At 38.1% G+C, this 23,245-nt stretch overlaps 1 protein-coding gene across 5 annotated transcripts in view; it reads right to left on the reverse strand.

The window, feature by feature from the left end:
* Positions 1 to 23,245, reverse strand: part of Cntn5 (contactin 5) — a 1,232,986-nt gene that overhangs the window by 302,274 nt on the left and 907,467 nt on the right. For all 5 annotated transcript variants that reach the window (XM_021171282.3, XM_029481828.2, XM_029481826.2 and 2 more), the window contains 3 exons: positions 16,507 to 16,643; positions 13,105 to 13,234; positions 10,794 to 10,944 (listed from right to left, as the gene is read on the reverse strand). In XM_021171282.3, coding sequence (XP_021026941.1) covers positions 10,794 to 10,944; positions 13,105 to 13,234; positions 16,507 to 16,643 — 418 coding nt within the window. The remainder of the gene's footprint in view (positions 1 to 10,793; positions 10,945 to 13,104; positions 13,235 to 16,506; positions 16,644 to 23,245) is intronic.

Below are 23,245 nucleotides of genomic sequence, written 5' to 3' on the forward strand. Positions count from 1 at the left end.
CTTTTTCAAATTCTGAACTCTTTTTCTAAAATACACTCTGTCTCTACAAATCAAAATTATATTCAAGAATCATTTCAAATAGTTCATCCAAAACTTTTTCCATGCTTTCTAACCAAATGTATTTTTTACTCTATGGACTCTCACAGGGTTTTGTGAAGTTTAACAGACTGAGAGTGGTTTGTGCTTAAAACAAAATTGGACGCTCTTTCTGACTGAGCTACTTGCTATGTATATGAGCCTGAGCCACATATGACTAAATTCATTTAACATGAGGAACTGTAGCTTTCTTAGAATATTATCTGATTATGAGGACTGCAAAAAAGTAATGCACATCTAACGTTTTCTGTGTTTTGGACTTGAGAGTTATTTTTATCATTGTCTTACTGGGGACAACATTTTGTTTCCATACTATAAGGTTCAAGGCCGGTATTACATCTGAGCACTTAACAGTGCCTCTTGGGGACAGGGCTTCTTTTACTTTGATATGAACTAGCATAGCATCTTACCTTCAGTATCTATTAAACAAGGGTCTCTTTTTCCTAAAATGAATCCAATTGTGCATAACTAGCCCTAGCCTATTCTTTTGTGGCATGAAGGAAGAAAGAGATCATGTACAATTATGAAAGAAACTGTCAGAATTAGTTTAGTAATCTCATCCCTCCAAATATAACTAAGAACACATAGACCTTCTTGAAATATGGTCTCTCTCTCTCTCTTTCTCTCTCTCCAAACACACATATATATATATGTGTGTGTGTGTGTGTATATATGTACATATATATACACATATATATATTATTACATGTATAATATATATTATATAGATATATATATATTACACATCTACACAACAGATATATGTATATGTATACATGTATATGTGTATGTGTATATGTATATGTGTATATATGTATATGTATATGTGTATGTGTATATTTATATGTATATATATGTTTATATGTATAAGTATACCTTATTTTATGTTTTTATATTTTTTGAATCTTTTGAGAATATCATACAATTTATTTTGAACATAGCCAGTCCCCCTATCTCCTCCCAGATCAAAGTCCCTATTTTCCAACTCCTTCCCAACTTAAGTTTTCTTTTCTTTTAATGATACACAAAGTCTGACATCTGCTGCATATGTGCTCATGGGCATAGGGCTATCTCTTAATGTGTGGTTCCCATATTAGGGCTACATCCTTGAAGAACATTTATTCTTTCCCGGATATCATCAACTGTCAATAGCTCCTAGTGAGCCCCTCCTTACTCTGTGCTAGATTCGTGATTAGCTTGGTTTTATACATCTTGTGCAGTCAAACACTGCTTCTCTGAGTGCTCAGAAGACATTGGTTGACTCTGATCTTCCTTGATTTTTGGTTCTTACAATATTTCTGCCCCCTCTTTCACAACAGTCTCTGAGTCTATGGGAAGAGCTGATACGAACATCTCACTTAATATTGTGCACTTCCTTGATACTTATTCTATGCAGTTTCATCAATTGTTAGTTCTAGGATGAGCTGTTTTTAATGTGAAGAGAAGCAGGCATGCTAATGTGAATGTCTTTTCATGTTATCTTTAATGGAAATGGTCTGGAGGTTGCTTTTATTGCAGTCAAGGTTAACACAATGTCTGTACTCTAATTTGTAGCCATGCCTCTAATTCCCATTATGAGTCAACCACAGTTAAATTAGAGAAAGATTTATGCAAAATCTGAAGAGGAGTGACTATTGGGATTAGTAGCTAATCCCAGAAGTAGCTAAGCATCTTCCCTGTAAGTCCTTTTCCTCAGCACTCTCCAAATCTTCCTTTGTAATCTTGTATTCAGCAGAGTCCCTTGGGGACATAGTAGGATCAGTCAGTAGCCTGCACTTAGATGCTTGATTTCCCAAATATTTTAGTTGTTGTTTTTATTAAGGACAAATTAAGCTGAAAGTTGTAGTCTGAGGGGCTTTTGAAAAAAACAAAAGCCTTTAAGCAATTAATGGCTTGTTCAAGTTGTGCATACTTGGAGTGCACAGCCAGGCAACTTGTGTAACTGTTTATAGTAACTGGGGTAAATGAACCAGTTAGAAGTAGAATTTATGAACTGTTTGCTAAACTGGTAATTAGGTAGAGATGTAAAGCTGCAAGCTAAAGATGCTGCCAGGACAACAGGAGCCGCCTTACTCTGTTGTCATTTACAGCTTAAATTGCCCTTTCTTTCTTGATACTTCCCTGTGGGAGTTGATGCCTCTTTTGTTGTATTTAAGGGAAAAAGGAAGCAAGAGACAAAAGGAAGCAGGTGGTGACAACAGGAAATGGAAAGGCATATTTGAAGGTCCTTGGGGAAGACTCTGACACTCTTCTATGACCTTCAATGTGGGAACATACCAGGAAAAAAAGCAATTAAAGTCTTTCTGATGTTCTGTCCTCTTCATGTAATTATAGGTCATATATTTGAAGATTTGTCATCACCATTGTGTCTTGTCAACAGGACTGCTAAAATACAAGTATTTGAAGCCATTAGAAAACCTTTTACTCCTTTATTTTTAATCAACAGTTCAATAGAGTGTGAACATTGTTTCTGAGTCCATTTGTATTAGTTTAGATTATGCTTCCGAGGAATAGAATATCAGACCCTTTGATCAATTTGTCAGTGACATGACAGAGCCAGTCATGGACATTTTTTTACTGTAACAATCACCAATACCTGTGTGATCTAGTTAATCATCAAGTGGGGAATTGAATAATTATAGTACAATGAAACTTGGGCATTAAGATTATTAGTTTGTAATTTACATTTTCTTCTGCTAAGAGAAAAATTAGGTTTAAAAATGTATCACATATTTTCACATATATGTGTGTTCTAAAAGTATGTGAAATGTATGAAACTGATGTCATAAAAATTGAAAAAAAAATGGTATTGTCAAGGCTGGAGAGATAGGAACGAAATGGAGAGGAAAAGAGGTTTGAACACTGCATTTGGGTAGACTAAACCAGGTTTGTTCAGTGTGGGATGGCCATAGACTGGAAGATAGGAGTAAGAAATCTAAGAGCCAGTGAGACAGCTCAACAGGGAAAGGCATCAGCTGCCAAGCCCAAAGACCTGAGTGTGGTCCCCAGGATCCATCTGGCTGAACGAAAAGACTGACAAATGCAGTTTGCACTGTCCTCTCCACTACCCTGTGACACACATGTCCCCAAACTTACCTACGTGCACAAAACAAATGAATAAAATGTAATTTAAAAATGTCAAACAAAGTCTGTTGTGCTGTATCTTAGACAACTATAGATGGTATAGATTTATGTATATTTTAAAAAGCTTGAAGGAAATATTCCTATAGAAAGATGATAAAACCTGAGGAAACAAGGATCTTTAATAACCTGATGTAAACAATATATAATGATGAAAGTCACCAAAATAAGCAGTTTTCTGTTTTTTGTTTTGTTTTTGATTTTTGTTTTGTTTTGTTTTATTGTATTGGTTAGAAACATCTAGAGACTGCCATACCCGGGGATCCATCCCATAATCAGCCTCAAAACACTGACACCATTGTACACGCTAGTAAGATTTTGCTGAAAGGACCCTGATATAGCTGTCTCTTGTGAGGCTATGCTGGGGCCTAGCAAACACAGAAGTGGATGCTCACAGTCAGCTATTGGATGGATCACAGCCCCCCCAATGGAGGAGCTAGAGAAAGTACCCAAGGAGCTAAAGGGGTCTGAAACCCTATAGGTGGAACAACAATATAAACTAACCAGTACCCCTGGAGTTCGTGTTTCTAGCTGCATATGTATCAGAAGATGGCTTAGTCAGCCATCACTGGGAAGAGAGGCCCCTTGGTCTTGCAAACTTTATATGCCTCAGTATGGGGGAATGCCTTAAGTGCTCAAGCTTTTGACCATATCTGAGCATGGTCCCAGCTCCTAGTTGATATCTCATTACCCTTGTCTTAATGTCTGTAACCCTCCCTTCCCCCTTGCCTTTGCCCAGGAGAGCTCTCTAGTTCCATTCTTTGGGTCTGGTGTATCTTCACCAATAAATCTTTTTTTACACTTTTTCTGTATGACTTGATTTGGCTTATTGTGTTGGCAGAGAAATTAAGTTATTCCTTGGCAGTTTAGCAAAAAACAGTGTTTGAAGTTACTTTAAGCCATTTACCTTCCTACTACTTGTACATTCTCATGGCTGTATTTGCTTAGATACTCCTAGTAAAAGTGCAGGTCTTCTGAGACTGCACTACTGCTGAGAGTGATCAGTGTGTACCAAAGTCCCAAGAAGGAACAAGAAAATAAAGTAAGTGTTATAATGTGTAGAATCATGCAGAGAAAGTCCTACTCCTATACAGTGAAAGTTCAATGTAGTTTGAAGACAGAATACTGACAATAACATTCTGTCCGAAGATTGAGACAAAATCAACATCATTTAAATTTGAAACATGTGATTGGCAACAGGTCATTTCTTCAACTTTCAACAAATTCCTACTATAAAATATCATGATGCCTCCTAAATGTTCTTCTTCTATATACTATAAAAATTGTATCAATTTATAATATATGTAAAAACAAAAAATGGAGATTAAAATTTATTACCAAGTCTTACATTTCCAACCTTTGAACAGGAGTTGTTTTTACTCCCAGTTTTGAAATGTAAGGATGAATGTACATGTGTTTTCTCTCAAACTAATATTTATTCCAAATTTATATGATTTGAAATACCTGGATGGTATGACATAATTTTATCATGTTCTGATCAAATAAATGCTCAACTGAAACAGGCTCAGAAAATTCTACTGTTCCATAAATATATGGAACCTTATGCATTACATAGAAATCATGGGCTTTATCAGTCTTTCTCTACATCACTATTCACCAACACTACTATTTATTTACTAATCATTTTAAATCCCAGGATTTATGCGATTTCTTTTCTATTGTTATAGTTTCATAATATTTGAAGCTGTTTAGGATCAGAGAAGATGGATCAGAGCATGTCGACTCGCATCCTGATGCCTCCAGGTGTGGTTTCTATGACAATTACAGTTAATGCAGCTTTTTACAAGAGTCCTTCTGCTAGCTTTCAATGTGCTTTCTGAGTTGTAATCTTGACTAAGCTGTTGATTATTTCTTTTGTTTTGATTCTCCAGTTTTTAAGAGTCTCACTTTATGACAAAACCAATCTCAAACTCTTGCTCTTCTTGCCTCAGCCTCCAATTGCCGGGATAATAGGCTTCTTGATCATTGCTTAGTTTAGCCCATTTCTACTTGAAGATGTACCTAGAGGTCAAGAATGTGCCTATCATTTTTTCCCTAACATTACCATGACTCATTATTGGTTTTTTTTTTTTTGTATTTTTATGAGCATTTTGTGGGGTAGCTGAAGAAGGTCAAATCCTGTGCAGTTCAGTTTTCCCAAACCTTACAATAATAGGTTCAGATGTGTTTTCCTTTTCTCCTGATCTCAGGGATTCTACAGAAGAGCCAGTTCTCGGTGATAATGCACTGCACATTGCTAGCAGCTCATGAGGAACACCACTCATGAGGGGTCAGATATCACCCTCATTTTCTTTGAGATAAATTATATCATTTTGATTATTCATTTCCTCTAAAAGCATAGGTTTTCAGTTAAAAGGAGGCTAAGTGACATCTGCTTGATGAACGGATGCTCATTTACCCTTATTGTACAACTCCTAGATGGCAAACAAAAAGGAGATACCTAGGGTCTACAGTGTTTTATGTTCTTAATATATAAGAGAAGCTGTCATTGAGAAACCGACACAACAGCGTGTTCATTAACAAACACAGCATGGAGGTGGATATAAGGGGTTGCAAAGAGGACCCTAATTATGCTCATGAATTCCTCTTCTTTCCCATAAAGAGTGAGAAGACCCTGCTTCCCCAGCAGTAACAGTGTCCTGTAGGGCTTTTATGAAGAATATATTTTCCCATTTGTCTGTGAGTCAGTATGTGAGCTTGATCATTGTTGGCCAATAAACACAACATGACTTCCCAGAAGAAGCCAACTAATAGGTACTTCTAGTGTAATTTTCTATGTGTGTTAAATGATGAAGTTGAAAAGTTGGCCATTACAAGGGTCCTTTGGAGAGCAGGGGGTCTGCACAAAGATCTGAAGCCAAGTCTGTCTTTTGATTTCAGTCCCATAAAAGAACATATATCCTATGATATTGCCCTTCTATACTATAACATTTTTAATTTTTTTGCTTTAAAATTTCTTGAGTACTCATCTGTATTATAATTTACTATCTCTGTAGCTGCTAGCTTCCTTTGCCTAGAAATAAAAAGCCATGTTTGAATTATTTAAAAATTTAAAACTTGAAACTAAGTTTTAAACATCTATGATATTTCTGATGGTCAATAGCAGCTGAGGTAGTTGCTATTGCAAAGGATGCAGACTATATCTCTACTTAGAACCTTGTACTCTTCTCTTAGTCAAGGATGCACACAGAAAGTAGAAAAGTGTAACATGCAATAATGAAGATTTAATGTGTGTGCATGGCTAGAGTGTTTCTGGGTTATTATATTTTAACAAAAGTTAATGGCCAAGTAATGGAAATAATGATCTGGAGTGGGAATCCAATAGAAACTTGATGAGCCTACCAGGCTTGTGATAGTATGTCAGAGAGGATGGTCCCCATGCTGAGGACTCCTCAAGTGGAGTCATTTCAAGAGGAAAATGAACAGGAGTGATAAAAATCCTAAGTAAAAATCCTCTGACAGACCTCAGAAATTATGTGTTAAAATACAGAGCTATCTTAATGTGTGTGGGGTGGGGTGGGGTGGGAGGGTGGATGGAAGGGTAGAGAGGGAGTTAGGAAGAGAGGGGGAAGGTAGAAAAATCCCTTTTAAACTACCATGTTTAATGCTGTGCAATGGTGAAGACAATGGGGCACATGCCTCTGTGTGCAAATAAGTCTGTAAATGTGCATACAGATATATACAGAGGCTGAAGTTAGATTTTTCCCTTCTATATCTTCCACATTTTAGGGTATTTTGACATTTATTCATTTGTTTTGCATTTGTAGTATGACAGAATATGTTTGTAACAGTGCATGTGTAGAGGTAAGAGGACAACTTGTAGGAGTTGATTTTCTCCTTCTACTACCTTCTGAGGTATGGGGACGGTACTTTGATTACCAGGCTTAATGGCATAAGCTGTTACCTGTTGAGAAATCTCAAAGGCCCTCCATTCACCTGTTTGAAACAGGGTCTTTAAGTAAATCTGGAGCTCACTAACTGGCTTGAGTCTCTATCCCGTGAGCTCCAGACATTTCGTTTTCTCTGCCCACAAACTCTTCCAGCACTGAAGTCACAGATGTGAGCCAGAGCCATGTTTTGATGACTAGGGAGCCAGGCTGGGGATTTGAGTTCAGGTCTTCATATTTGAACAGCAAGCACTTCACAAACTGAGCCATTTCCATAACCCCTGTATTTCTACTTGTCTCTCCCCACAGATAGCCAGTTGCTTTATATAGACTATAGAATTGATAAAAGAGGTGAAGATTTAGCCCTCTGGTATAGAAACCTTACCAAGGCCTGACAGGTGATATAGGCAAAGGAGAATAAGGAGTAATACAGGGATGGATTGAAGGAGGCTGAGATGAAGAACAAGTGTACCACACAGGTCACCAAAAGGAATTCTGTAGTACCACAGAGTGACTTAAAGATCTTTTCTTTAGCTAGGGGCATAGTTCAGTGGATAAAGACAGGTGCTCACAAGTCTAATGACCTTATTACAACCAGGACTCACATGGTAGAATGAGAAAACACGCCCCCCCCCCAAGAAGTTGTCCACTGATCTCTCTCTCTCTCTCTCTCTCTCTCTCTCTCTCTCTCAATCCTCTCTCATACATACATACATACATACATACATACATACATATACACACACACACACATAACAAATTTCTTAAATGTATTTTTCTCACACATAGTAAAGAATGAGGAGAGGTATGGAAATCTACCTATACTATTCAAAAAGAAACTGTTGTTATCACTTAAAAACCTAAGGTTACGATGGTGGTTCCACCACTGCCCCCCGTGTGCTCTGCATTTCCCCTGCTGCTTCTTCTTTTCCTGTTTTTCTCTCCCTTCTCTCCAGGAGAGAACCACAATTCCCACATTTTAATAAAAATCACGTATTAACTTGCTATATACCAGCCTACTTATTTTCTACATAGCATTTCATTCAATTCTCAAAAGTCAACAAAGTTACTTGTTAATTTCAAGGAGGACTATCTGTTTTTATTTTATGTATATGAGTATTTTGCCTATGTGTATGTAAGTGTACCACATATGTGCCTAGTACCAGCAGAAGTCAGAAGAGGGCACTAAATCCCATAGAACTGGAGTTAAAGATAGTTTTAAGTCTCCATTCTATGTGGGTGCTAGAAAACAAACCTGGGTCCTCTGAAAGAGCACCACTCTTAACTTCTGAGCCATCTCCCCAGCTTCTAGTGTTAGACATTTTGAAAATGAAGTGGGTTTAGAATAGAACCCCACAAACTGATGCATGCTCAATGAAACTGACTCCTTTTCTCCCAACTTGTAGTATTCTGCTACCCAGGGTGGGAAAGTGACTTGCAATTGTGAGTGCCCCTGGCTTAAAAGCAGCCATCATCATTAAAAGTGATGCTGAAATAAATCAACTGAGTAGCAGTTCTCACTGACTAACCATTATGCTACAGACATGAGCTTGAGGAAACAGACAGCAACTATAAAGTTGCCTAAGACTCATAATCCACTTCTTTTGCAGGTTTTAGGACCAAATAAATGAAGCATTCAAGGAAGTTGTGATGACTCTCTATGGTAACTCATTGTCCATTCATGATCATGGTAGTTTGCTACTATGAGAACTTTGGTTTTGTTCTGGGAATTAGACATGTGCACAGTGCATCACTCTGTCATATTCTCAGTCATCTGTTTTAGGTTTGTTGTACTTTGATCCTGGTCTCTCTGTGCCTCCCAGGGAAAACTTTAGTGTGAGAGTCTCCTCTCTCATTCTAGTAAGTAGCTGGGGTTACAGGAGCCACCTGGCTCAGCTATATCTATCAGTCTCAGCACGGGAAAGGCCACTATTTATCTGTTAGCAGAACCAGTTTGCATTTTGAAATATGTAAACCGGGAAAGGTAAATATGGTCAAATCTTGTTTTTCCTTGAATAAGGAAAACATAAACACTTCACTTTGCAGTCTCCTTTCTGAATAGCATTTCAATGAATAGTACAGAAATTTGAAAATAAATAGGGTAGCTGAGCTTGAGGTCAGCACCTGTCTCATGACTGAATACTCAGGGGTATATTTCAAATCAGGTAGACACAGCTGGGAAACCCATAAACTGTGACTTTCAATTTCTAAAAAATACCAAGTTTATTTTGCTTATGTTATTGCAACAGTCAACTTTGTTACTCCTGTTAGTATATCCAGTCTGGTAAAAACCGATGCCACCTAATTTTAAACTCACAGTATGATATTGCTGAATAGCTGATGAACACTCATGTGAACTGCAGTAAATAGGAGAAGATTCCCAGGCTGCCTCAAAACAAAATAAAATAACGCACTCAAAATAGAATAGCTTATACCTTTTGATTCAGCCAAAGGGAAATGCTGATATAACAGTTTGTCATGTACTCCCTGCACAGGACAGACTTTTCTGTGAAACCAAGAAGCTTATTCTGACTGCTCATACCCATGTGATCATCCCAGTTAAACAAAGAGGTCCTGCCTGCCCAACCTGAACTCAACCATGAAACAAGGCTCATCTGAGACTATTTAGATCAGTTATCTAAGACTGAAACATCACTTTGTAAAGAAATTTCTCAAAATTTAAATACAAAATCCAAAGTTACTAGACTAGACACCAGTGCTGTCTTGAGTTACCTAAGTATTCTGATACTTACCTCTGCACATGCAGAACTAGTCAAGTCAATAATATACACTGTAACTTCCTGTAACTTCCGTAGCAGATGTTTTAGCACATCTTTACCAGTACCTCTAACAGCACTGAATAATGACCAGCAAAGCTTGGAACTTGCCAGACCATTGCAGATAGAGCACAGCAGGATGGATTCATTCACATTGTCTGGATTTTTTTTTTTTGTTACTTTGCTTCTTGATTTCCAGAGACAAACATTGATATGATGAATATTTTTCTACATATTTTACATGTGCATGCTGCCACCAAAGTAATTCTATTTCATTTTCACCCAAATGATTAAAAAAAGAAAAGAAAACATTAGAAAAAAACATCACATGGCACAAATTTGATCCTAAAAGGACTATGCAGAAAACCCAGAATAAAGTCACATTATCTAAATACCAGCATCAAACAAAAACACAGAGTGTAAAATGATCACAGACAATATGTGGTCCGCCATTATGCAAAGCCAAAATGAAAAGCAAAACCAGCGAGTTTCATTTAAAATAGACTGAACTTCTTGCTAGGTGGCAAAGAAGTTGTTGAAGTGAGATAGACCTTGTTAGGGTCAGACATAGAAAAACATCACATTTTAGTTATTTTTTGAAACATGTCATAATCTCTGCAAGACTTACATCCTTCACCACGTGTGTCATTTGCAACCTCTAAAACACGTGGTTTTGTTCTCAGCAGAGGGAGGATCTATTTGGGGAAGGCAGGGTGTGAGGAAGAAGAGGGATTACAAAATATAGGGTAGTAGGAGAAGTGTGTAGCTGTGTGTGTATGAAGAGAACTTGGAGACGTCCCTCACTGCGTATACTAACAAAAAGAAATTAATTTTGGTGGTAAGAAATTGAAATGCAAAGTAAAGTTGTCACCTTTTATTCGCCCTCACTGCCTTGTCTCCCTTCCTCCAGGAGATGGCTGGTTTTGGAGATCCCTGGGGTTTGCACTCTATGAGCACTCCCCGATCTTTGGTAACAATTATTGATTTCTTCACTTGATTCAGTTCAAAGGAGGGCGGCGAAGCTGTGGTGAAGAGAATTGAATTCCATCAGAGGCAATGCTGAGAATTAAGGTTCATTTACCCACAAGTTCCATTCCTTTCTCTGGCATAGGTTTCTCTTAAAAATCTCACAAAAACTATATGGCATTAGCACAAAATTTATTAATTAATAAATATTTTAGTGGAGCTTACAAATAAAGAATACTTTGATAAATGACACTTTATTCATGATTACCAATGTCAACTGTGGAAGATTGGTAGTCACTTAGTCATTGTTTAGGAGGTCAGTCAAGAGACTCAACTTTGGGCTTCTCTGCAGTGATGGACTAAAGTTCTAGGCAAGACAATTTTTGACTTCCATTTCCTAATTTAATTTAGGCTTCCTATGTTACTTTAGAATCATACAGAGGTGACTGCAGTTTTCAAAGAAAAAATCTTTAAAGAAATGGAACTATATGACTTTTAAGTCAAAATTTATTTCATTTGTCTCAATTACTCATCTAAGTAGCAACATTCATTAGCATTTACCATATTTATATTAAGATTCTTTTTTCTCTGAAATATATGTTTCCAGTGCCTGAGTGAGTGGTTGTTTATGCAAGTTGAACCTTTGCGTAATGCTCAGTAGTAATGTATGCTCATGTTAAAGCCATACGATGCAGGACAGTACAAAAATAAAGTACAATAAATACAGTACAATTGAGGCCTGTCAAAATATTGATGATGAGCAGAGGAAGGCATGGGAAGATTACATGTAATTGTTTTGACTGCCCCAGGGACTGACTCATAAAAGATACTTTTGAAAGTATGCATTGAAGAGAAGGGTTTGAGACTGTTTTGGGGAAAGCACTGAGATGACTAGTGATTGAATCAACCTTTCAATTCTGAGACACTGAAACATGTGTTGACAAGGCAATACATTATTAATATTTGATTTGTAATTAATATTTGATTTGATGAAATTGTGATGGAATCCTGTATCTATTAGCTATAATTTTTTGTAACGTAGAACAATTTCACTTGTAAATATTCATAACTGAGTACCTATGATGTATTACACTTAGTTTATATGTAAATGGTACCTTTGCAGGTTCCAGGGACCATCCATTTTTTCTGTAAATGTTGTGTTTACAGAAGGTTCTGAAATGCATTGAGAAGTCAAGTCTCTCTTTGCACTGCAGCCATACCTGAACCACAGTTAGTGTTTAGGGACCCATGTAAGTGTTACAGTGCAGGCATCCTCAATACCCTCAGTATTGCTCTGGGTGAAATCATTCTGCAGTATTCTGCAGTGGACTTAAGCTCCTGCCCAGAGTCTGATTTAAGCAAAGGTGGAGTTTTTAATACTTGCACTCTGGATCCCAGAGAGGCTTTTCTCTCCGATGCAGATGGCTATGGCCAGGGTGCTATTCACTTTGGTGTTTCTTTTCTGAAGTGTCAATCATACAGTAGTAATTAGAAATACTTAGGAAAACATTAACATTTCTATGGGAATAGGACAAGCTGGCCAAATAAGGGATCCCTGTCCTTTTTACCTTTGTCAACTTAAATCAGTCTAGAGTTGCCAAAGAGTAAAATCTCAGATGGGGTATTGCTCAGAAACGATTAAGCTATGCATGTGTATGGGGGATTCTTGTGATTATTAGGTGATATAAGAGGGCCTGGTTCACTGTGGTTGCACCATTGCTAGGCTGATGCTTCTGAGCTGTATAAGAAATCTAAGCATGAGCCTGTTGGAGCTAGTACGAAGCATCATGGTTCCATAGTTTCTGCTTCAGGTTATTGCTTGGGTTCCTTCCCTGATGGACTGTTACCTGGAAGTGTAAGACAAATAAACTTTGCTCCCTTAAGCTGCTGTGTTAGGGTATTTAAACACAGCAAAAGAATGAACTGAGAACAGTCCCATACACACACTCTGCAGTTTCTCCTGTGAAAATTAACATATTCTCTTATATGATTTTATTCTCTGTCATAGCAAAGACATATCGTATCAGCCATTTATGATGAAGTCAAGCACAAAAACATGATGGGAGAAATTGCAGAAGGAATATCAACGTGATATAGTGCTTCTTTTCAGTTTTAAAATGGGTTTTAGAATCACATCATAAAACTTCAGCATAGTTGGAATAAGGGAGAAGAAAGCCAAACGTCTTTCTTCTTTATTTGCCAAAAAAACTGCATACCTAGAATCTTCAGCTCAGCACTCGCATAAATAGCTCCATATTTATTCTCAGCCAAACACTGATACATCCCAGCATCTGATTGATTCACACTATGGATCGCCAATATTCCATTAACTGTGTCCACTCTGCTCTGTAATGGCATAAACAGAAATGAGATCTAGAAAGCAAACCACTCAAGTGAACCACCCACTTAAAATCCCAGAGACCACCCAAAGGGGTATCTAGTAAACAGAGATGCCATCATTCTGTAATTCTATTATTTTATATCTATCTATCTATCTATCTATCTATCTATCTATCTATCTATCTATATCTCACCTTTTTTAGATCAATTATGATTTCCAATTGCCTTTTGGAAATCAATTATGATTTATTGCTCAGTGTTTTTGATCTTGTCTGAGACAGCTTTGTTTGGTAGACTAGTTAGTTGAATTCAAAAGACGAAACAAGAAAGGTGGGGTTACATCATCAGTGAGATAACTCAATCACAAAAGAACTCACATGATATGTACTCACTGATAAGTGGATATTAACCCAGAAACTTAGAATACCCAAGATATAAGATACAATTTGTGAAACACATGAAACTCAAGAAGAACGAAGACCAGTGTGGATACTTTGCCCCTTCTTAGAATTGGGAACAAAACACCAATGGAAGGAGTTACAGTGACAAAGTTTGGAGCTGAGACAAAAGGATGAATCATCTAGAGACTGGCGTACCCTGGGATCCATCCCATAATCAGCCTCCAAACGCTGACACTATTGCATACACTAGCAAGATTTTGCTGAAAGGACCCTGATATAGCTGTCTCTTGTGAGACTATGCTGGGACCTAGCAAACACAGAAGTGGTGCTCACAGTCAGCTATTGGATGGATCACAGGGCCCCCAATGGAGGAGCTAGGGAAAGTTCCCAAGGAGCTGGGGGAATCTGCAACCCTATAGGTGGAACAACAATATGAACTAAACAGTACCCCCCCAGAGCTCATGTCTCTAGCTGCATATGTATCAGAAGATGGCCTCGTCGGCCATCAGTGGAAAGAGAGGCCCATTGGTCGTGCAAACTTTGTATGCCTCAGTATAAGGGAACGCCAGGGCCAAGAAGTGGTAATGGATGGGTGGGGAGTGGGTGTGGGAGGGTGTGGGGGACTTTTGGGATAGCATTGGAAATGTAAGTGAAATAAATACATAATAAAAATAATAAAAGAAAGATGGAGTTAATAGGCATTCCTTTTATGCAGCAGAAATACAAAATTGTCCCATTCAGGAAAGGACAGAGGGCATGGAGTATAACAGAGGTATGTTAACTCATGGCCATGGTCCCTGTGTCCATCTGGCCAGAGGTGTGACTCTTCTCTTACTTCTCAACAAACTAACACAGATCCCCAAAAGCAACAACTATCATGTAGTTAGGTTATATACACATTTATCAGCTGAGATATACACACTTTAGCATTATGTGGATGTTTTTATAAAGGACAGATCAGATAAGTATAAAGTAAGAAAAAAGTACATATTAAACAAATTTTACTATTAAAAATTTAAAAGCAGAGATATCTTAGATTCAACTCTTTATGTTTTAACATCTTCATGAACCAGGATTCCATTATTAATATAGATACTGGGTAATTTGACACCATCTTCAAAATAAACCCATTCACTCAGCACAGACAATATCTGGCAGAGGGATTTGTATAATCTGGATGTTGGGAATAAAATATGTGACCATCAGTGGTCTCCTAGTGGGACTCCCTAAGAAGGTCAGAGGAAGGGCTTGTGAACAGAAATCTAAGTTTGCTTTCATGGCTTTGTATGTGTCTCTTTCTCTTGGTATAACTTTATTTTCTTTAGCTTTATCTGACTTCAGAAGAAGACAATGTTAGAACTTGAAGCTATGAGAAAGGCATGACTTTAAAAAGGAAGAAACTGAGACCCTAGGTGGTAAATGGTACAGGAGTCAGCATGGGACCCTCCTGCCTGCCTGGGCAAGATTTTACACTCTGTTAAAACTGTCTACAGAGTCCTTCTTTCTTGTCATACGCAGTGATCTATTTCTCCTCTGATCACCTTCCTGTGAAGGCCACAACCAAGGGAGAGAGCTATTAAAATTAACATACTTATGATGCAATTAAAAAGTAATCAATGTAAATCTGTCATACAGGAAATAGTTTTAAAAGTATGCAATTGATTTATTGAAAAGACATTTGTTAAGTTTAGATATCATGAAAAGACCCTTCCCAGGACACCAGAACACAGGGTACTGCAATCTTTTTCTAGTTTTTCTTTTTTCATATAGAAACACAAACCAAGCAATCTTGTGCTCCAGATCAGTTTTATCAGTGGGGGCCGTGAACCAAATGAGGGCTAAAGGTCAGCTAGAAATGGCGGCAAGTCTATCATGATTGGTAATATTTACCTATGGATTTATAGGCTTTTAATAACTTTTGTGTAATATAATTACTCTAACAGGGAATCACATAATTAAAATAATAAATGATTTTTACATATTGCATATGTATTTATGCATACACATAATAGAAGGCAAGAGAGGACCACTTTGTGCTACATACAATGTAAACATGGTAGTTTTATGCTAACTTGACACATGCCAAGTCATCAGAAATTTGGGAATATCATTGGAGAAAACCCTTCTATAATTATAGGCAAGCCAGTTAGGCATTTTCTTAATCAGAGATTGATGGGTAAGAGCCCAGCCCATAGTGGGTGGTACCACCCCTGGGCTGGTGGTCCTGGGTTCTATTAGAAAGCAGGCTGAAGAAGCCAAGAGGAGAAGGCCAGTAAGCAACATCCTTCGTAGCTTCTGCATCAGCTCTGCCTCTAGATTCCAGCCCTGCTTGAGTTCTTGCCCTGATTGCTTTTGATAATGAACTGTTATATGGCTGCTTTTGGTTATGGTATTTTATCTCAGAAATAGTAGCCATTGTATACAGGAGCGTTTCTATTCAGAAATAGTAGCCATTGTATACAGGAGCGTTTCTATTCAGCCTCTTTGTTCCCAGAAGAATGACTATGAGGCTTAATTTTATGAATAAATAAAATAAAGGCCATAAGCTTGGACTTGTTCCCTGACTAGCTCATAACTTATATAATCTTTTTTTTTTCCTAGTCTACGTCTGGCAGATGTCTAGTTACCTCTCCTAGTTTCATATAGCTAACTTTTCAGAGTCTCCGGTGAATCTCCCTCCTGACTCTTTCCCAGAATTCCCCTCTCTCTGCCAGATGTCCCACCTTCTAATCCTGCCTCAGCTAACAGGCCATCAGCATTTTATAACCATGTGATGGTTCCACACAGTATATAATAGATTCTCTTTACAAACCCTAATGAATATACCATGGTACTTAAATTGCTAGGCCGACGTTCTGAGCTCCCCACGTACCGTACCTGCGGCAGGAGGGGTACTCCGTTCTTCAGCCAGCGGTATGTGGGTCTGGGCTTTCCAGTAGCCTTGCATTCCCACTGCAGTGGACTCCCACTGTCCAGTTGGGTATCATTCAGTTTCTGTACCCAGTGTGGGTATGCTGTGAACATTTAAACAAGAAAGAAAAGCAAGCTCAATACTTCCACGTTTATCACATTTAACCTTCCGTGGCAAAAATCAACAGTATTTCTATAGATTTAGTTCTTATGTGTAGCACTCATGTAACTACAGGGGAGCACATCACTACACAGGGAGCACTTCCTTACACAGGAGAGTACATCACTATTACACAGCAGCATACACAATTATTGATCGAGGGGGACATGTCATTATTACACAGGGAAGAATATTATTTTTACACAGGGAAGAATGCTGTTATTACTTGTGGGGGAACACCATTGTTACACAGGGGAGCACATCACTATTACATGGGGGGCACGTCATTATTAGGCAGAAGAGCATGTCATTATTACACAGGGGAGCACATTAGTATTATACAGGGGTTGTGTCATTATTACACAGAATAGCACATCATTATACAGGGGCATGTTATTATTACATGGGGTAACATACCATTATTACACAGAAGAGAATGTCATTGTTACACAGGGGGCTTATCATTATTATAAGGGGGTGTCATTATTACACAGGTGAGCACGTTATTATTTTTTCTCTTCTCTTCTCTTCTCTTCTCTTCTCTTCTCTTCTCTTCTCTTCTCTTCTCTTCTCTTCTCTTCTCTTCTCCTTTCTTTCTTTCTTTCTTTCTTTCTTTCTTTCTTTCTTTCACAGGTGTGTGTGTGTGTGTGTGTGTGTGTGTGTGTGTGTGTGTGTGTATGTGTATAGTCTGCGCTGTCTTAGAACTAGCTCTGTAGACCAGGCAAACCTCAACCTCATCGAGTTTCTCCTGCATCTGAAACATTGGTCACCAGTGCCCAGTTTACGTACATATCATCACACACAGGCGCATGTCATTACACACAAAACTATTTCCCAAACAACAGACAGGACAGTATGAGTATTTTGCTTACAGAAGATATCTCTGTAAACATAAAATTATAACGTAAACATCACAAACTCATGCACAATGACACAGAGACACACAGGCTTACAGACAGATAGATAGACAGACACACACACACACACACACTTTAAAACAATTGGTTTGCTTCTCTCCAGAGCTTACATGGTAGGGAGTCAGTCACTTGAAAGAATAACTTCTGTGTACAGCAGCACATAACATGCTCTGATGTATGTCTACATGTCTGTGTATGTGTACATGTCTGTGTATGTGTACATGGGAATGATTTTGAAAAGCTAATTTTTGAGTTTGAATTTTACTTAGCACAAATTTTTCAGAATTTAATCAAGTTCCTTCAATATAATTAGTGAAGAAAGTTTTAAAATGGTAGCATAGAGAGATTTCATTATCATTAAACATTGGGGACATATATAGAATGTACAAAATAAAAGTTTAAAGGTATTTTCTTCACTGACTTACTTGTAAATAAAATATTTTAAAGAAAATAATTGTGTGGCTATATAATTTGTTTGAAACAATCAAAGCATGGGCACTCCTAGTGTTGAGCTGAGCAGTGTGCTCCATATTAGACAACATCTGTATTACATAGTAACAAAAGCAACTCTGTACCTTGTGTGTGACTTTCTGTGTCCTCAGATGCTCTTCCCAGTCAATGGATACAAGTTGCTTGGCAACTGATTTAAAAGAAAGGATTTTTAAGTGCCACACAAATATGCACATATGTATAAACACACACATAAACACAAACAAAATGTGGATCATGGATGATGTTAAAAATGAAGATAAGGGCGGTGGTGGCGTACACCTTTAATCCCAGCACTTGGGAGGCAGAGGCAGGCGAATTTCTGAGTTCGAGGCCAGCCTGGTCTACAAAAAGAGTTCCAGAGAAACCCTGTCTCAAACAACAACAACAACAACAACAACAACAACAACAACAACAACAACAACAACACAAAAACAACAACAACCCCCACACAAAAAACAAAAACAAAAAACAAAAAAAACACCCCCCAAAATGAAAATAAACTCCATATTTCTAAAATAAATCTTTCTCAATGACTAAACATCAAGATATTTATGAGTTATCATCTGTGACTGTATGATGTGCAAGGAGTTTCATCCAATACCAGGTCGTCTTAGTGTTCATGGCACTCTTCTGTTGTTATCCTTTGTTTTAACATTGCATCATATTCCCTAAACTGCCAATTGTGCATTAATTACATGCAGAAAGTAATAAGAGATGCAGTGAAATGGAACAGAGGATAGTTTTAAAAACACATACTAGATTGTAGCCTGAAAGTATTTCAGTGCAGCATCCTGAAAGAGTCCAGGTAATTTAAAATTAGAGACACACAGTTCCCTTTAAATTTTTCTTTGGCAGCAGATTGAAGTTAACTAGGGGGAGGAGGTAGCTTTAACTTGTACATAGTAACACAGGGTCAGCACACACCACAACTTGGTCTGCATAGTGGGGAATTGTTCACTTATCTATAAAATGAAAATATGGACCAGTGACATGGCTTAAGAAGGACAGATGCTTATCCCACATCTGAGTTCAGCTCCTGTGATCACAAGGTAGAAGAAAAGAGCTAACTTCTGCAAATTATCCTCTGACATCCACATGTGTTATATCACGTGCACACACACACACAAGCATGCATGCACACATGCACACACACACATGCTTGCACACATAAAGCATACCACACATACACAGACATATACACACATCACAATGCACACATGCACACATGAAGACACACACATATGTATACCTCAAATACATACAAACACCCACATACACATACATGTGTACACATACTCTGTATACACAAACATACAGAGGCATGCATATAAACATTCCTTCACACACAATTTAAATGAGAGAAAAATCCCAGGTTTGCTTAGTAACTTTCATCTAGCTTATGTTGGACCACGTCTTTCAGGGCTTAGGAAACTGAGGAGACATACGGTCTTTGAAGTGGAAAACTGTTAGAACCTCGCCAGATGCATTGCATCCTGGCAGCTACTTATGTGACACATTTGGGCTTCAGAACCATCTCCGAGTTCCATTTTGTGATGCAGGAAGCAGATGTGCATAGAGCAAGCCATGCTTATTACCTCTCGTCTTTGGGAATTCTGGAAGTCTCTCCTGACATATGCTAAGTGTTATTGGTTGCTTCTCTGTTCCTGTATCTTAAGTATTGAGGACTCAACACATTTTACTGACATAGATCAATTTTAGTGTTATGGCTCTCAGCTGTAAGCCAAAGAAAGCTCATGTACAGTGCTGGATGATATAGCTGGGGGGTGAACATAGGTTCAAGCCCTTCTCTTTAGTGCCCTTGCTGTAATCTATAACTGGGAATGAATTTCTTTAATGAGCCTCATTTGTAAGCTGTAGATGATAATTTCTATTTCAGTGGACTGCTATGATGATTGAATATAATAAACAGTGATTGATTCTCTGCCCCAGTCTATCACCCATACATAAATTCAACTTTATTTTTTTATCAGATGCGAACACATATATGGCATCATTTTCAGAGTAATAGATTCAAGACAAGAAAATGTTTCCCCAAAATCATCATGGATGATTTTTAAAAACTGGGAATCTGTAAGCTTATATCATTTTCTAAGGTGAACCTATGTATAGTTTTAGAATGGTAAAACCCTCTTGAAAATTCAAACAGAGAAAAACACAATTTTGAAGAACAGGAATAATTTAATGTGTCAGTAGCTCCTGAAGCTGGATAACACAGTCCGTAGGGGTCATCTTCCTCTTACTATATAGCTAGCAAAGATGGAGATAAGAGATGAGCTTCAGTTAGCAACTCCAGATTGGATTCTGTTCTTTTTTTGTTTGGTTGTTTGGTTGTAATTTTTAAAAGTTTATCATTTTTATGAGGGTGGAGGTTAAATCTAATACTGTACATCTGATAAAATAAGCTTTGTATTGTTCATTTATTCATTTAACCAAAGCTAAAGGCTCAGTGTCTGCTGCTCACTTCACACAATTGTTTATAACATCTCTTAAGAGAATGTATTTTCTTGAACTCTTAAGACCGTTACCTTAAAACACCTTCTTCTTCTTCTTCTTCTTCTTCTTCTTCTTCTTCTTCTTCTTCTTCTTCTTCTTCTTCTTCTTCTTCTTCTTCTTCTTCTTCCTCCTCTTCCTCCTCCTCCTCTTCCTCCTCCTCATCCTCCTCCTCTTCCTCCTCCTCCTCTTCCTCCTCCTCCTCTTCCTCCTCCTCATCCTCCTCCTCTTCTTCTTCCTCCTCCTCCTCCTCTTCCTCCTCCTCCTCTTCCTCCTCCTCCTCTTCCTCCTCCTCCTCTTCCTCCTCCTCCTCTTCCTCCTCCTCCTCCTCCTCTTCTTCTTCTTCTTCTTCTTCTTCTTCTTCTTCTTCTTCTTCTTCTTCTTCTTCTTCTTCTTCTTCTTCTTCTTCTTCTTCTTCTTCTTCTTCTTCTTCCCCCTCCTCCGCCCCCTCCTCCCCCCTCTCCCCCTCCTCCCCCCACCTCCTCCACCTGTTCCTTCTTCCTTTCTGTCTCATGGTCGTTTTCTAGCATCCTACATTCTATCCACACTTTCACCTAAGCACAGCACATGCTTCCAACTCAACTTGTAGTAATAATCTCTTTATCTCTGTAGATATGATATTCTTGTTCCTAAGTACAACTCAGGCTAATGTGTGAACCATGACAATGTACAGCCTAGAACATAAGTTCTCTTGTGAAGCAATGGCAATGTACAGCTTCAAACAAAAGTTCTCATTGACTACCTGTCAGCAGTCACTCCTCAGTCTTTTCATCCACTTGCTTCAAGCTGAATCCTGAAGACTTATATTTATATAAAAGCAATAAGCATTATAATAACACAGATTTATAATAAAAACTATTTTCTGTTTCCTGAACACCATGATTAGTTCTAGAAAGAAAGATAGAAAATAACCTCAAAAAGGTTGCCTTGAAAATGCATATAATTAAACTGTAGACATTAAAATATCTTATAATCAATGAAGGTGTTTCTCAAGACCTTAATGACAGTATATCTACTCTCTATTTTCTACAACTGCAGTGCAACTGTCCTTTCTCAGCTATCTGAAAAAGTACAACATGCCTCTATCCTAAGCACCCTGGTTACAGATACATTAAATTCTATGCAAGCCTAAACCATAGATACAATATAGCCCCCCTTAGAACTGCTTAAGTTATGGGCACCACTTCACTGTCTTTCTTCTGCCTCCGTTCCCTCCTTCTATCTTCTATCAGTCATCCCTCCCTCCCTCTCCTTTCCCCCTTCCTTCTTTTGTTCCTCACGACTTTCCTTCTTGTTCAATCTGTCCCTTTCATTTTAATTGTGACTGCTAACAAACAAGGTTTAGTTTAATGTGGGGTGCAATTTTTCTGTGACAGTTTAAAACTAGGCTTTGAGTAAAGCAATAGAAGCTAGAGGTGTCAAAGAAATTAACCCATAAATCTACCATACATTAAGCCACAGGACACCCATGTGAAAAATTGTGCAGTTTATTCTGAACTTCAAATCACTCCCAAAATGTAGAGTTTTCATTTTTGCTATTTTTTCTTGAATTCTATAGTTTTTAACCTATGTACACCACACTTATAAACTTATCTTTCTTTTACCTATTATTTAACAACATGGGTCTCTTCATGTTCTATCCTTTGCTACATTATATTTTAATACCAGTGCTGTTACAAAAACCAAACTAACTGCCTGCTACCAATGATGGATCTAATTCTTTTACAAAATGGGCCACCTCAGAATGTAGCTTTATTCTCTCATAGGCAGACCTGAAGTGCAGAGCTTCTGTATGACTCCTACTACTCAACAAGGATCCCAAGTAAAACTACAAATACAGGAAAATAGCCTCTGAGATTGTGACACCCATGAGCTTAGCACAGGGGGCTTCCCCAAAGGCCTATATATAGTAATGTTGGTTACCAGACTGTTGCACTGATGGGGAGGTCTGAAACTTTAACAGTTGGGATCTATTTGAAGGTAGTCAGTGCACTAGGGCTGTGTCCAAATGGGGCTCAAGTTCCCTCAACCCTTATTGTTATCTGCTTACAGATGAATATTTTCTCCGTGATGTGCAATCTCACAACATGTGACAAGAATGAGCAACCCTGGACTGAAGCCAATAAAACCATGAGCCAGCACTAACTGTCCTTCTTTTCGAGAGAATTGAAGATCTCAGGTGTTTTGCCTTAGTAATGGAAGGCTTATTAATATGTATACTTGTTATTAGTCAAATATAAATGTTCATGAAGAACCTATACTTATAGGTGCATCCACAGCCTGAAAGCTTCTGACCCTGTGTGCATCCTTCATACAGTTGTATGAAGGGATACCTTTTTTTCCCCAGATGTTTTTGTGCATTCAGTCATTCAAGGTTCTGATGTTTTTAAGGTCTAACCAGAGTTTTGAACCCTCAGGACTCTTTGTATATTTTCAGCTCGAATTTGAGGTTCATTTTTTTCCCAATTCAATGCTGTATTGAAGGCATGTAGATGAATGAAGGAAGAAAAAAGGAAGGATGGAAAAAGAAAGGAAGGGAGAGATGGAGAGAGTGAGGGATGGAGGGAAGAAGGGAGAAAGGAAGGAGGAAAGGAGAGAAGGAGGGAGGAGGGAAGGAGGGAAGGAG

The sequence above is a fragment of the Mus caroli genome, unplaced genomic scaffold (genome assembly GCF_978045245.1).
Source record: "Mus caroli unplaced genomic scaffold, Mus_caroli_1 scaffold_11, whole genome shotgun sequence".
Classification (NCBI taxonomy): domain Eukaryota; kingdom Metazoa; phylum Chordata; class Mammalia; order Rodentia; family Muridae; genus Mus; species Mus caroli.